The sequence below is a fragment of the Urtica dioica genome, chromosome 8 (genome assembly GCF_054948205.1).
Source record: "Urtica dioica subsp. dioica isolate 48M chromosome 8, U.dioica_male_clone48M_v1_H2, whole genome shotgun sequence".
Classification (NCBI taxonomy): domain Eukaryota; kingdom Viridiplantae; phylum Streptophyta; class Magnoliopsida; order Rosales; family Urticaceae; genus Urtica; species Urtica dioica.
Window position 1 is genome coordinate 38,321,931 of NC_142763.1, and position 16,338 is coordinate 38,338,268.

The following is a 16,338-nucleotide window of genomic DNA, read 5'->3' on the forward strand; positions in this document are numbered from 1 at the left end:
TATCAAGCTTTGATTCACTAGTGTGAACGCAATAAAAGGAAATAATATATTTTGAAAACTACCAAGAATATATCATTTGTACTACTATAAATAAGGGGTTAATGAAAAGAGAAAAATACACTTTTGGTGCCTCAGAATTTTCGACCAAAGAGCTCTCTCTCTCTCTCTCTCTCTCTCTCTCTCTCTCTCTCTCTCTCTCTACCCCTTGGAATTGCTCTATTCCATTCGTAGAAAATAAGAGTGAGATCTTGAAACAACATTCGTTTCTTGATCATGTGAGATTAAAGAGTGTGGTCCCAGACCGTATTTCTTTATTCGTCCGAAGATTATGTTTCGGAAGACTACAGTGTCATCAAGAGGAGTACGAGGATCTGAAAGCTTGAAGTAGGAGATCAATGCATTTGAAGATGGATTGAGAAAGCTCGAACACTACTACAAATTAACATATTAGGTGCGGAAGGGTATTAGGTGCGACATGTCGCACCTAAAAGTCGCACCTAAGCTCATATTAGGTGCGACATGTCGCACCGGATACTCTACCACATGATAAAAAATTTCGCTAATTTTTAGTGGTATCCGGTGCGACACTGTCGCACCGGATATGTTTTTGTCGCACCTAATACTAATAGGTGCGACGGTTGTCGCACCCAATAGTTTTAAAATTTAAAGTTGTCAGCCATATTCCCCCGAAATTTTTTGGGTTTCGGATTTCATATCCGGTGCGACATTAGGTGCGACATGTCGCACCGAATATGTGTATTAGGTGCGACAATGTCACACCCAATAGGTTTAGGGTATTATAAATACCCGAGACTCCTTCTTCCTTAGCCGAGTTTCAAATCTATCTGCATATCTCCCTCTCTCTCAATCTCACTCTCTCTCTCTCTCCGACTAGCCTCCACTCGGCCTTTCTCCGGCAACTTGCGTCCCCTCCGCCGTGAATCTCGCCGTCCTCCAAGGTACGCCTCACTCTCTCTCTCTCTCTGTCTCACCCTCTCTCCGTCAATCTCACTCTGTCTCTCTCCGACCAGGCCCGACCCACCCGACCTCAGTTGAAGCCCTCGAAGACCGAAACCCAAGCCAAGCTCTGATTCTCCGCGCTGAACTCAAGCCTGGTCGGCGAAACAACGATCCGAACATCCTCCGGCGAACTAGTCCTCACCTCGTACACCGCTCCGGCCTTGCTCCCCGGTACTTCACCACCTCGCTCCCTCCTCGAACACCACCGAGAACGACGGGTAGTTCAGATCCCTGCCAGAGCCCCGACTCCGTTCGCACACGCGCTCGTCCTCTCTCGGACGAAAACCGAGTCTCCTCCGACAGCCCCCTGCGAGGCACCTTGGGGAACGGCAACCACCACTTGTCCCGTTGAACTTCGAGCCCCCAAAATCCGCCCAGCTTCTGCAGGTCGGAGCGCCGCCGCGGGACCATCACCTCGAACGGCCTCAGCTCGACGATTGACTCGCTCACGCACAACAGCCACTCCCTCGGCCCAGCCCCCGGCCCATCCTCCGCCCAGCCCTCGGCCCTGCCCGACGTTTTCTTGGTGATTACATTACCCTAAAACTAGTGACATAGACACTCGTTTTCTTGGTGACTAGCACAAATTAGGCAAAATGATGACCAAAACTGAAGGGAAATAATTTTGTATTGACTTGAAATATTTCAATAGAATATTCATTAATAGATTTTAGCATGTGTGTGACATTTGGTTGTGACTTGTGAGCATTCTTATTAATTTATTTCACGATGTATGTTGCCGCAGCTCGTCCCCGACTTGCTGCAGCCCGTCCCCGACCTCGCCGCAGCTTGGTCACTTGCAGCCCCGCGTCATATCTCGTTGCCTCGTCGTCGCCTCGGAAAAATGTTAGTTATTTGTAATTAGTAATATCTTTAGATTATTTAATATTTTTAGATTATTTCATATAGATTACTTAGTAATATATATGAAAATATAACTTTGATTAGATGTTAACACGTTTAATTAATTAATTAATTAGTAACATGTTTAGTTAGATTAATTAGTAATATATATGAAAATAGTAACATGTTAGATTAGATGATAATATAACTTTGATGAAAATAGTAGCATATAGTAATAGTCAATTTTTTTTAATAATGTGTAACATGTTAGATTAGATTAATTAAGTTAAAATTAATATATTAAATTAATTAGTAACGTGTTTAGTGTAATTTAATGTAATTGTAACATGATTTGTTTAAGTTGATTGTAATTTGTTGAAAATTTGGTTAATTAATTAATTTAATACTTTTTTAGTTAGATTAATTAGTAATATATATGAATATATTTTAAAATGAATTAGTAACATGTTAAATTTAATTTAAACTTATTGAAAATTTATTGCAATGGAGCTACGGAGGGAGATGTACGCGATGCGCGATGTTTTGGGAGCTACGGAGGTTGCAAAACGTCGTGATCTCCCAAGAAGATGCGGAGATGTACGCGATGCGCGATGTTTTGGGAGCTACGGAGGTTGCAAAACGTCGTGATCTCCCAAGAAGATGCGGAGATGTACGCGATGCGCGATGTTTTGGGAGTGCGCAGAGACTGGGAAGTCGGTTTAGGGCCTTCGATCCCAAGGTCATCGTTGGGTGTTGCCCAAACGCTAGATGGAGGCTCGTCAAGTTCGTCATCTCAGACCGATCCATTGGTTGCCGAGATGCGAGCTCAGATGGATGCCCAACAAGCCGAGCTGCAAGTGATGCGGCAACAGATCGCCTTCCTCAGCCAGCAGCACAACCAGCTCCCACGACTCCTCAACCTCCGCCTGCATCGCAACTAGGTGGGACGGATCAGCAGACGCCAGGTTCCACGCCGGGTTCTACGCCTGGTTCTATGGATTACTTGCGAGACCGTCCTTACGGAAGCGGCGGAACGAGCGGCAGCGCGTCAGGCAGCGGTGGACGAGGACGCGGAAGCGGTTCTCGAAGTTCTGGCAACTTATTCGGTAGAGGAAATTCTACTATCGATAAGTTTTATAGGAAAAAAAATTAGGAATTCATTTTTTTCGCTTTTTTTGGAAAGAATTTGTATTTTTAATTAAGAATTCTATTTTCAGAATATTATTTCTAATTCATTTAGAATTTTGTTAATTAATTTTTATTTAATTTTAAATGAATTTTAATTTACTTTTTTAATTTTGTATTTTTTTTAATTTAAAAACGACATTAGGTGCGACAATGTCGCACCTAATAATACGGCGGGAATGTCATTAGGTGCGACACTGTCGCACCCGATATGAATTTACCCGCCAATGCTATTAAATTCGGCATGAAAATAGCTTGGGCTTTAGGTGCGACATGTCGCACCTGAAAGTGTCGCACCTAAAGGTGTACTTATTCGGTGCGACATGTCGCACCAAATACCTTCTGCGACGGGTTATCCGGTGCGACTATGTCGCACCTAGTGTCGCACCTAATAAACTTTTAGGTGCGACATTTGAAGCTTTAGGTGCGACATTCGTCGCACCGGATATCGTTTTTTGTCCTAGTGGAAGTTTCTGTTCGTGAGCCCAATCCGTAAGTTCTCTATGAACCTTGTTCTTTACTCTTATTGGTTGCTTGACATGTTTGAATGCTTTCATTATTTAATTAATAAAGTAAATCTAGATCTTGTTAGATAATCATCATTTTAATTAGCTCTTGTTAGTGTAATTAACTTATTCCGCAATTTACATGGTTATCAAGGTGAGCACATAATTACAACAAGTGATATTGGAGCGATTGTTCGTGTCCGATACCACTCGTGTTTCCCCAACAAGTTGTATCAGAGCGATTGTTCGTGTCTCATACCTACTTACTTTCCCAACAAGTGGTATTAGAGCGATTGTTCGTGTCAGATATCCTATGTGCTTCACCGACGAGTTGTGTCGGAGCAATCGTTTATGTCCGATACCCCTCCCCCCCTCGTTTCACCAACAAGTGGCATCAGAGTGATTATTCGTGTCTGATACCACTCGTTCATCACCAAGAGATGTGACCAACTATCGCAGCTTGGTCGGACTGTAGAATATGTCACCATCACTCGCTCGGACATCGCGTTCAGTGTAAATAAGGTCAGCCAATTCATGCATCACCCCTTGACTTCTCATTGGAATGCTGTGAAGCTTATTCTCCGGTACCTCGCTGGAACTCGCCACCTTGGCTTGAAATTCCAATGCTCGGCCCATCTCAACCTCACGTGATTCTTCGATTTCAACTGGGCCATCGATCTGGACGACCATTGATCGACATCAGGCTTCTGTGTCTTCTTAGGTGATAATCTTATCACTTGGTGCTCCAAGAAGCAGACAACAATTTCCAGGTCCAGTACCGAAGCCGAATACCGAAGCCTAGCACACTCCACGGCTGAAGTCTTCTGGCTTCAGTCACTCCTTCTGTGAGCTCCGGCATGTTCATCAGACTCGCCAACCTATCTTCTGGGTCGACAATCTAGGTGATGTCTCTCTCGCTGCCAATCCAGTATTGCACTCGCGCACTAAACACATGGAACTAGATTTATACTTCTTCCTCAAAAAAGTGCTTAACAAACAGCTCTCGGTCCAGCACGTCCCGGCCACGGATCAGATGGCGGACATACTAACAAAACCTCTCAGCGGTCAATTCTTCGCTTACCTGCGTCGAAAACTCAACATCACCGATGTGCAGACGCTCGAATTGCAGGGGGGTATTGAGAGCTTGGCCCAACAACCCAAAGCCTATCTGCTGCACCAGATCAAACCAAATAAACCGACACATGATTATCCTCCCACATAGGATCATCTCGCGACAGTGTTGTCATTAGTACCAAAGATGTCGACACCCTGTGACAGCTAGAATATTACCGTTGCAAGTATCCTTCTAGGACTGTGATTGGTCAAGCTACTAGCACAACCTTTATTCCTTATTTTACTATTGTATTTTTGGCAAGAAAACATGTATATATACACACACACATGGGATTGTAATAAATGTGTAAAGCAGAGCCAATACTCTTTAATACAAAAGACTTTCTTTATCTCTCCTTTACTTTCATAATTCATCACCGTTCGATCAGAGCGTGATTAACGGCTACACGAACACCTTCTGGTGGTCATGTGTTGTAGAGGATCGTTCTCAGCCAAGCGTGGATTGCTGGCTGGGGTGGTCGTACGGTTGTCTGACCGTTCCTTCCCCAAATTTTAAATTTTTGTCACGAAATTAAATTACTAATTTTTATGTAATATTCTTAATATCGGTCGTTAGGCTCTATAGTTCTCCTTAGAGCTTGTTTAGTATCAAACCTCCAGGTTTTGCTAAAATAAACAAATCATTATATAGTATTATCCAAGACTAAAAGAGTCCCAGAAAAATTATATTAGATATTACTTATAGTTTACCCAATATAAAGTACTAAGGATCATTTTTCTATTTTCATGGCAGTTTAGTACTCCTACGGGCAGTAGGAACATAGTTTTAGATTAAAAGAGAAAACTTAGAGCATATAGGGTTTTAAATTGAATAATTTAAATAAAAATATTAATCCAAACAAAATTGAATCCTCCAGTAAAAATACTTGAAACAAAGTGTGTGCTAAGTGCTATATTCCAAAAATAACACGGGCGCTGAAGTTAATTTAATATATATACAACTAGCTAAAAAATAATTAAATATCATTAACGTAGCGATGGGTGAGAAGGGAGTGAACCGACAAACGGAAGCTGGGGTTTCTATGGAAGCAACCCCTCAAGAAGTCCTTCCCGTCTTCGCACATCTTTTCAGGTATAGCCGGATCCTCGAAAGGCAGCAAATCACGAAGAAACTCGCCGGCGTCGAAAGGCTCGAAGCGCTTCCACGGACACTCCCCGGTGGCCATCGTCACCACCGTGCACCCAAGGGACCACACATCCAGCTCCGGCCCAATCCTCCCGAACTCCACTGACTCCGGCGACATCACCTGCGGGGTCGCTCGAAACCTTCCCTTCCACATCTCCGGCACGACGACCTCGCGGGGCTCCTTGGCCTGACCGAAGTCGGCGAGTTTCAGTCTGTACGTCAATCGGCTTCCCGGGAAGGCAAGGATGTTCTCCGGCTTGACGTCGCAGTGGACGTACGACTTTTCGTGAAGGGCTTTTAGGGCTTCGAGGATCATTCGAGTGTAACCCCTTACTTCACGGTCGGAGAGTCGGAACACGCCGATCAAGTCTTGTAGCGTTCCCGCGGGGGCGTATTCCAGAAGAAGGTTGTAGAAGATTCCTTCGCCGGTGATGGTTGTGTGGTCGGAATAGCAGTCGATGACGTGGGGGCAGTCGGAGAAGGCTTCCAAGACTCGGCGTTCTTTTCTCAGAGAAGACGACTCTTCCGAGAGGGCTCTCTTCACCGCCACTTCTCGGTGAGCTCCGTTCGCGTCCACGTAGATGGCCCAGAAAACATGGCCGTAAGCACCGCTGCCCAGAAATCGACCCAATTTACACGTCGAACGTCGCGAGTGATCGCCGTTGAATGAGCTCATATATAAACGATATTAATATATATGAGAGGTTTTCGAGAGAAAAGAGAAAAGATATATACGTAATTATAAGAAGTGTATACATATGTAAGTCTATTATTACGTATTCTGCGTAGACTATTTATAATGAGTACTACCGCCCTTTGGAATTTTTCGATTTCGATTAGGATGTCGTATTCCTTCTCAGATAAACTTAGCTATATGAGCTGAAAGTCAATATATAATACTTTTTTTTAATATATAAAGGAATCAGATTGTGTCACCAAAGAGAAAGCGTGAAAGGTTATCATTTTATGTCATACCCGTCCATAGCCGTGCGATCAAGTTACAGTTCTGTTTTAATATTGCAAAAGAAAAGTGATATTCATGTCGACCTAGATATTTTAAACAAAATTAGTTCTAAATAGTTTCAAACTGACTTTTTATATTAAAAAAAATGGGCACGGTAGTTTAATAGCCAATAAAAAATTCATATTTTGAAAATAACCAACGTTTGTAAATTTTTTGAAAAATATAAATATTTTTGTTGGCTACTAAACTACAGTGCCCATTTTTTTAATATAAAAAATCAGTTTGAAACTATTTAGAACTACTTTTGTTTAAAATATATGGATTGACATGAATATCACTTTAATTTTGCAATATTAAAACACAACTGTAACTTGATCGCACGGGTATGACATAAAAGGATAATCAGTCTGTATGGCATAAGTGATAACTAATGAAAATTACTTTTATGACCTTATCTTTTTAAATTAGTCACTTTCTCTCTCCTGATTTTTGAATTCGTCACTTTATCTCTCCTATTTTCTTTCTTACATTTTTTTTCATAAAAACTTCAAAAATCCATATATATATCTCATATGAACTCGATATTTAGTAATTTCAAAATCCTACGGATTCGTGGCACTGAGATCTTCAAAAATAGATCTATTGTGTTTGATGAAACATCATGTTTAATGCATCATGTTTACGTGTGTTTGTAATGACTTTTCCAGAAATATTCAATAAATTTCCATTAATTTTCAGATGATTTCAGAAAATTTTCAGTTATTTTCATATCTAAGGCAGTGACGTGATTTTTCTACATTTATGGTATTAAAATTTATATTTCATCCAACACAATGGATCTATTTTTGAAGACCTCGGCGCCACAATCCGTATGATTTGGAATCACTCAATTTCGAGTTTATATGAGATAGATATGGATTTTTGAAATTTGGATGAAAAAAAATGTTTGAAAAAAAATATGAGAGAGAAAGTGACGAATTCAAGACCAGAGAAAATGGTGAATCTATAAAAAAAAATTCGCTAATTTGATTTAAGGACACTTTTGGAATTTTAACCCATTATTCCAACTGCTACCTCTACATTTGACTATTTTCCCATAACTTTTTAAACGTTGACTAAATCCCAAATGTTAAGATTAAGATGACTTAGTTAGTTACAAATTTCTAAAAAAATCTTTTGAAATTATTTCAATTTTGGAATAATAGAAGTTTCATTATATATATATATATATATATATATATATATATATTACTATTTTATCATTCTTATATTATTATATTTTAAAATGTTAATTGCAATTTCCTTACTTTATTTTTCGGGTTTTTCCGCCGAAAATATTATACAAAACTTTTTAGAAAGTTTTTATTAATGTTGAGTTTTATATTTAAGTTCATTTTAGCTTGCACTCACATGGTTCTAATAGTGTTAAAGCTCAAACGCGATCATGATACTTCTTCGGGAGATCACAAGTCTTAGTAGTAATTCGCATCACGATACTAAAGGGATCATCCATTGATCAAGAACCAGTCCGACTGAATTCATTGTGGCCAAAGACCGATGATGACTCGTAATATATGTTGTCGGGTCATTTTCGAAATTAAATTTTTTGTGATTTGTAAGAAGTTACATGTTAAACCCCAAACGATGCCGAAATGAGACCCACAAAAAAGCCCAATAAAAGCCCACAAAGGCTAAAATTTCCACCCAAAACGAGCCCACGAATAAAGACAAGAAAAAATAAAAAGAGAAGAAAAGGCTCCTCAACGCGTCGCACGCCGTGACCAGGCGCGCGCACTTGATTTTTCATGTGCGTGTTCGGCTTTCCACGCGCGCCTTGCCTTCGCCCAATCCGACTTTTAGAGCCTCTTTCAGCCTTGCAACAACTATAAATACCCATCTCATCAGAGGGAAAAAGGTATACAATTCTCTCTCAACACAATCACTTGATTCCAGAGTCGTGAAACACCATCGAGGACTCTTCGCATTGCTTTCACTCTGATCGAGCTCGACACTCCAAAATATTCTCTGCGAATAACAGCGCTCCTACTTCACTCATAGAAATTAGACTGATGTTGAGCATTAGAGCGCGCGCGCAGAGACACCATTTTTGCTCTCTTGTAATCTTATTTTATTCTTCTTCTTACTCTCAGGTATCCACGATAAACGAAAAACATTCTTGACACTACTACAAATAAACATATTGGGTGCGGAAGGGTATTCGGTGCGACATGTCGCACCTAAAAGTCGCACCTAAGCTCATATTAGGTGCGACATGTTGCACCGGATACTCCGCCAGATGACTAAAAATTTCGCTGATGTTTAGTGGTATCCGGTGCGACAATGTCGCACCTAATAATTTTTTGTCGCACCTAATGCCTTTCGGTGCGACTTTGTCGCACCTAATACTAATGGGTGCGACGGTTGTCGCACCCAATAGTTTTAAAATTTAAAGTTGTCAGCCATATTCCCCCGAAATTTTTTTGGGTTTCGGATTTCATATCCGGTGCAACACTGGGTGCGACATGTCGCACCCAATAGTTTTAGGGTAATATAAATACCCGAGACTCCTTCTTCCTTACCCGAGTTTTCAAATCTATCTCTCTCAATCTCACTCTTTCTCTCTCTCCGACCAGCCTCCACTCGGCCGTGAATCTCCGGCGACTTGCGTCCCCTCCGCCGTGAATCTCGCCGTCCTCCAAGGTACGCCTCTATCTCTCTCTCTCTCTCTCTCTCTCTCTCTCTCTCTCTCTCTCTTTCTGTCTCACCCTCTCTCTCTCAATCTCATTCTGTCCTCTCTCTGACCAGACCCGTCCCGCCATCCGCGACCATCTCCGCCCCGCCGCCCGTGACCAGCACCCATCCCTCCTATTCGCCATCTCCTCGGCCCTCTCGCTGCCGACCAGCCTCCATTCGGCCTATCACTCTCCTCCCCGCCGTGAATCTCGCCGTCCTCCAAGGTACTCCCCTCTCTCTCTCTCTCCCTCACCCTCTCTCTCTCAATCTCATTCTGTCTCTCTCCGACTAGGCCCGTCCCGCCGTCCGCGACCATCTCCGCCCGTGACCATCTCTGCTGAACCCACTTCCGAGTCTCCTCCGGCAGCCCCCTGCGAGGCACCACCATTTGTCCCCTGTTGAACTCCGAGCCCCCCAAATCCGACAGCCCTCTGCGAGGCACCACCGATCAAGTCGTAGCCCAGCCCCGCCGTCCGCGACCATCTCAATCTCATAATCCCGGCTTTGGAGACTTGGAAAAGCTCTGCCCAGAGCTCCCGGACGGAACCAAGCTCGTGCTGAATTGCAGTGGCAGAGGCGACAAGGACGTTCACACCGCCATTAAGCATTTAAAGGTTTAATGTTTTTCTTTTTGTTTTTTTTTCCTTCATCATCAAATGAGTTTTTCCCATAATAAAAGAGAGAGGTTTAAATTTCGAAAAATAAGAAAAACAAGAGGGGAAAAAATTAGACGGAGGCAGACAATTTGTGTTTATAGTTTGACATGGTGTAGTTCCTTTATGAACCAAAAGGTTTCTGTCTTTGTATGAATTTTGTATTTGTTTGGAAAATCTCATATATGATGTTATGAGTAATAAATAATAATAATTTTTATTTATAGTTTTGGTTGGTGCTCTTGCTCACATGCTTTGTGTTATGTTAATACTTATGTAATTTACTTTCTAATTTATTTAATGCACTTGTATCTAATTATTTTGTATGAGAACTGAAGAGAGAAAAGTTTTGACATTTTGGTCTAGACTCTAAATTAATTTTTATAGCAGTACTATTCTTAGCATGTTTGTGACATTTGGTTTTGACTTGTGCGTATTCTTATTAATTTATTTCACGATGTATGTTGCCGCAGCTCGTCCCCGACTTGCCGCAGCCCGTCCCCGACCTCACCGCAGCTTGGTCACTCGCAGCCTCGCGTCGTATCTCGTTGCCTCGTCGTCGTCTCGAAAAAGGTTAGTTATTTGTAATTAGTAATACTTTTCGGTAGAGGAAATTCTACTATCGATAAGTTTTATAGGAAAAAAAATTAGGAATTCATTTTTTTCGCTTTTTTGGAAAGAATTTGTATTTTTAATTAAGAATTCTATTTTCATAATATTATTTCTAATTCATTTAGAATTTTGTTAATTAATTTTTATTTAATTTTAAATGAATTTTAATTTAATTTTTTAATTTTGTATTTTTTTTTTAATTTAAAAAACATATTCGGTGCGACAATGTCGCACCGAATATCATGGCGGTAACGGCTTTAGCTGCGACACTGTCGCACCCGATATGAATTTACCCGCCAATTTTATAAAATTTGGCAGGAAAATAACTTGGGCATTAGGTGCGGTAAGTCGTACCTGAAAGTGTCGTACCTAAAGGGGTACTTATTAGGTGCGACATGTCGCACCCAATACCTTCTGCGACGGGTTATCCGGTGCGACGTTGTCGCACCCAATGTCGCACCTAATAAACTTTTAGGTGCGACATTTTAAGCATTGGGTGCGACATCCGTCGCACCGGAAAACGTATTTTGTCCTAGTGTGAGCAAGGAGAGGGAACTCATGACTTTCGAGTTTCTACAAACCGGCTCGGGTGCGGCCACTTCGACCGGCCTTGGGTCGAATCGCCTGAAGTCTTCGTCGTTGTCCGATTTTCAGCGACAATATTTTGGCACTAGAAGGAGGTGTCTTTCTGACTTAAACAACCAAAAATCCCTTCCAATCTTCCTATTTTCTTCTTTTAAAGTTCTATTTTCTCAGACTTGAGAAAACATGAGCGATCAAATTCCCAACACATATAAGGGAGGCGCACACCCCCGTGCCGAAAACTCCAAATTTAATCTGCGTCGACTTGCGCAAAGAAATCAAAACTTGCCTCTAAAGGCAATCGTACCCCGATCCATGAGCAAGACTCTCGAGACTTCCACATTGTTTAGCTCGAGGAAAACGTTCGTCAACTGACGGACCACCTCGCGAGACAAGAAAACAATATAGCCGCTGCCGAGGGACTTATCGACCCAGCAGGGTAGGCTAGTAGTCTCATCGGCGGCTCCAAGGATGAGCATAGATACATTCACGCGAACAAGTACAAGGGTGAACACACCCACTCTCGCATAAACGAGAGCGACGACCCTTCCGATCCCGACATTGGGGAAGGCTCTGACAAGCGCGCCGTTCGGCGTGAATCCTGAAAGCCCATCCAAAATGGTCTCGAACTGAGCCCACACTCATACGTACAGCGGCCACACACGAAGTAGGCCACGCGAGCCACACAAAAAAGAGTATGCATCGTGCCCTCCAAATTCCTTTTGCGCACGCCCAAAAATTGAGGCGTTCGTGTCGCGCTCTTCACCTGGTGCGCCGCACCTGCCTCCGTGAGGCGGCGCAAACTTTTTTAAGTGCATGCGCCAAGGCTTGCAACGTACGCCTTCCCTCCGTCCAATGGATCCGCCACAAGTAGTCGGGATAAAAGCATACATTAATATTGCATTAAGAAAATGTTGGAATTGATCTAGGGTTAAGAAAAAGTTTAACGCTTCGAGCAAGCGGCAGAATTTAAAAATTTTCTTTAAAACAAGTAAAACGTTTTTACTAACCTAGACATATAGCAAGTACATATAAATTAAAATTATGATGAGCATTATATATTTACTAACCTTTGAGAAGCTTGAACGTTGAGATGCCTTCGGAAGGTTGAAACGTTCGTCTCCCCTCGCAGCATGTCTCTCTTCTTTCCTCGGGAACTCGAGCTACCACGAAAGTTTCTATCACAAGAATCACTCGAGAAATAAAGGAATTAGTGAGTGGGCACTTTTAAACACGACGACTCGAGAACAAGTCTCAAAGTCGAAGAGCTAAAAATACTAGGTCAAATGAGGACCTAGGTGCCAAAACAAAAACGAAAGAAAACTAGTGAGAGAGAGGGAAGAGGGCGGCCAAGCTAGAGAGAAAAGCTCTTAATCTCTAAAACTTGGGATGAATGAAATGTGAAGAATGATGGCTCTATTTATAGGAGAGGTTTTACCTTCAATAAGGTAGTTTCATCTTCTACAGAATATCACATATTCATGAGCAATATTCCCTTTATTTCCTTAGAGGCACACAGCCAAGAGAGAGTCTTCATGACTCCTTGGATTTGTTTCCTCTTTTGTTTGCTTCTCCCTTGACCCATTTGGCCGCCCACTACACTTTCCTCTTGGAGGAAATTTGTTTCCTCTTTTTCTTTTGGCAAGTCTTCATACATTAATGCACAACATAAAATCCCTTTTCTTTCTTTGGGTTGGGCGGCCAAGACTCCTAGAAGGAGCTTCTAGAAGCTTCTTCATTTGTTCATGACAACATAAGAAATGCCCATTAAGAATTTTCAAGTAAAATTCTATGAAATGAAATTAATCTACGAGGCCCAATGAACTCATCATGGCCGAGTTATTTAATTTATCATATGACCATGCCAAAAAATTTATTGACATTCATTTCATCCTATGTCCAAAAAGACAAAAATATCCTTTTGACAATTTTCGTAAAACTTGTCTAGTTCTTGTTTTGACTTAGCTTCTAGTTTAACTATTTCTACTCGATATGATTTGTGACAGTGACCTCATGGATCCAAATGAACAAAGCTTGAGCCAAAGTACTTGGACTCAAAAGTTCACAAACCTTTTCCAAGTTTAGCTTAATGTCAACTGACTCCACTAAAGAGTTGACACTGAGAATCTCTCGGTTCAAATGAATTTATTTTCTACTCACGAATTCAACTAACTTTTGATGAGTGGATTCACTGAATATTATCTATGTTTACCCTTCATGAATATCATCAGCTAGTCGGGATTTACAAAATTACCATTTTACCCTTCTAGCTGTTATTTCCTCAACTCATTTGTCGCTTGTGAATAAGTTAGAAACAATGTATTGACGATGAGCTAACAAGTCAAATTGTTTCATCCAAAAGAGTCAAGACTCAATTTGGACACTGGCCAGTTCATTTATTCACATTCCAAGGAATAAAGCATGAGGTAATATACATTGCATTTCAGCAATCTTGTACATGAATTCCATACCTATGAGAACTTCACAAAGTTACTCATGACATCTTCACAACTTAGTACTTCACCAATAGATCCTGTTCAGAATCACATAGTGAGTCCGAACTCTGACTTTCTCAAATGAGAATACGTAAGCTGTAAAATGGCATGTCTCATTTCAGGATTAAGGTAAGCATGATGCAATTCACACGTAGTGACTTCGAGACATAAGAAGTTAAATGGTTTGTTCTTATTTTGTCTTTAGAAGTGCACTGGTCAATTCAGTACCTTCAAAAGATACCTAGAAGAATTATAGAGTCTCCAACTCTCAATGTCCCATAACCAAACATCATAGATTCTCCTAACATTCGTACTGAGGTCAATAGTCCTTTGACCCTTAAATTGCGAATATATCGTTTTAAGCAAACCATGAAGAGTTTGTTCATGCAAATCTACATTTGTCTCTTCATGTGTTGTTAGGTTTGTTTATGGACTAAAGACTAAGGATTTATCATAAAGCTTCACACAAGGAATAATGAATGAACGTTTCAACTTTTTATTAATGAATAAGCAATTACAAGCAAGAGTCTTCGTAAGACTTTATTACATCAAATGTACAAAAGTAAAGACTATAACTCTTCTTGTGGGCACCATTGACAACGGAAAAAATCAAAACGGGCAGACTTGTTCAATGATCAATAATAAAGATATATAGCATTCAAACATGAAAAGAAAAACGTCTCGTAGAGCAACTGTTTCAAAATTCCTACAAAGCAATCTCGTGCAGTAGCTTGTATGCCTTGCGCTACTCTCCCCCGCGATGACGCGCCTTATCCCAGCTAGAGGACTTCATTCAATACTAAAAATTACATGGCGACCATCATAGAGAGGAGGAAGAGTCTTACAATCGCGACTTGCGGAGAAAAATAGTAAAGCCCGATGACGACTCTCGCACACCTGTGAGACAAAATTCCCGACGAACGGATAAGTTCCACGACTGTGAGAAGAATAGTGTTGAAATTGTCAGCTAGGTTCTTCATTTTCATAATGTACTCTTCGACTGAGAGTGAGCCTTTCTTAGTGGTTTGAAGGAAAAAAAACCGAGTCGAAGAGCCCTGGCTTTGCTTGAAGTAGAGTTGAGTCACTCAAGCGTGAAAAACACCTCCGATGGCCGCGACACCGATTTACATGACCAAGCGTCCCTTTAGAGGTTGATGAGAACAACCAGCTCATTAAGAACTATTCATAACGAAGTCAATTATGAAATTCTGGATTAGGTCTGCGGATTGGAGGTTGAGCTGGATCAATTCTCAGATCAACAAATGGACCTAGAATCAAAGAAGTTCCATCGAGGATGCTTTCAAATCCATGAGCTCGAACAGTAGGAAGTACTTTAGAGCGCCAGAGAACATAATTGTTGCGATCGATCAAGCCTGATGGAGAGAGGATTCAGGCGATGAGTGAAATTTGGGCTGGGTGAAACATCGAAGGTTCACAGCGAACTAGTGTTGTGCCATGAACAGGTGTTCAAGACTACAAAACCGCCATTGGAGCATCAAATCACCGTACTCAGCGAATCTAGATTATACAAAGCAATAGAGTAGAGAAGAAGATTTTTTTGGGTAGAAAATGATTGTATTGACGATCTTAGTTTTAAATTACAATAGAGGCAACCTTAAATCACAATAACTCATCAGGTGCAACTAGTCGAACCTGATGATATTTAAAAAAAAAAATTAAATCAGAATGTCAAGTCATATAATTGGACGAAAAATTGAGAGGGAGATTTGGCCCGGTAAAAATTTGAACAATCAGATACGACGAAGTGGCACCTGGAGAATCTTTCGGATGCGATTAAACGAACCTAATAACTCATTGGGTGTGACTACTCGCACTGGATGATATTAAAAAAAATCAGAATGTCATGTCATATAACTGGACGAAAATTCTCAACAAACGGATAAGTTCCACGACTGTGCGAACTTCGCGCCGCTAAACGCACAGACTAACACAATATCGCGTGTTAGCTTATATGTCTTTCACTAATCTATCCCGCGATGATGCTTCTTGTCCCTGAGTGACTAAGCGATTACGCTTCTTGGCTCAAGTGCATAAGCGATCCTGTGTGTTAGCTTGTACGCCCTGCGATACTCTATCTCGCGATGACGCTTCTTGTCTCAAAGTGTCTAAGTGATTGCACTTCTTGGCCCAAGTGCCTAAGCGATCTCGCGCTTTAGCTTGTTCGCTCTACGATACTCTATATCACGATGACACTTTTGTCTCATAGTGACTAAGCGACTGCGCTTCTTAGTCCAAGTGCCTAAGTGATCTCGTGTGTTAGCTTGTACGCCATGCGCTACTCTATCCCGTGATGTCGCTTCTCGTCCCAAAGTGACTAAGCAATTGCGCTTCTTGGCCCAAGTGCCTAAGCGATCCCGTTCGGTAGCTTGTACGCTTCGCACTGCTCTACCTCGCGATGACAAAAGATGCCCTGAGTAGCGCACCCAAAGACGCCCTGACTGGCGCACCTGCTAAGACGCCACAT

General features: G+C 41.5%; 1 protein-coding gene across 1 annotated transcript; it reads right to left on the minus strand.

Annotated features, from left to right (window-relative positions):
- Positions 1-5,644: 5,644 nt before the first annotated feature.
- Positions 5,645-6,490, minus strand: LOC149389676 (mitogen-activated protein kinase kinase kinase 20-like). The gene has a single exon (XM_089622693.1). The coding sequence runs from the start codon at positions 6,488-6,490 to the stop codon at positions 5,645-5,647; it is 846 nt and encodes a 281-aa protein (XP_089478819.1).
- Positions 6,491-16,338: the final 9,848 nt, after the last annotated feature.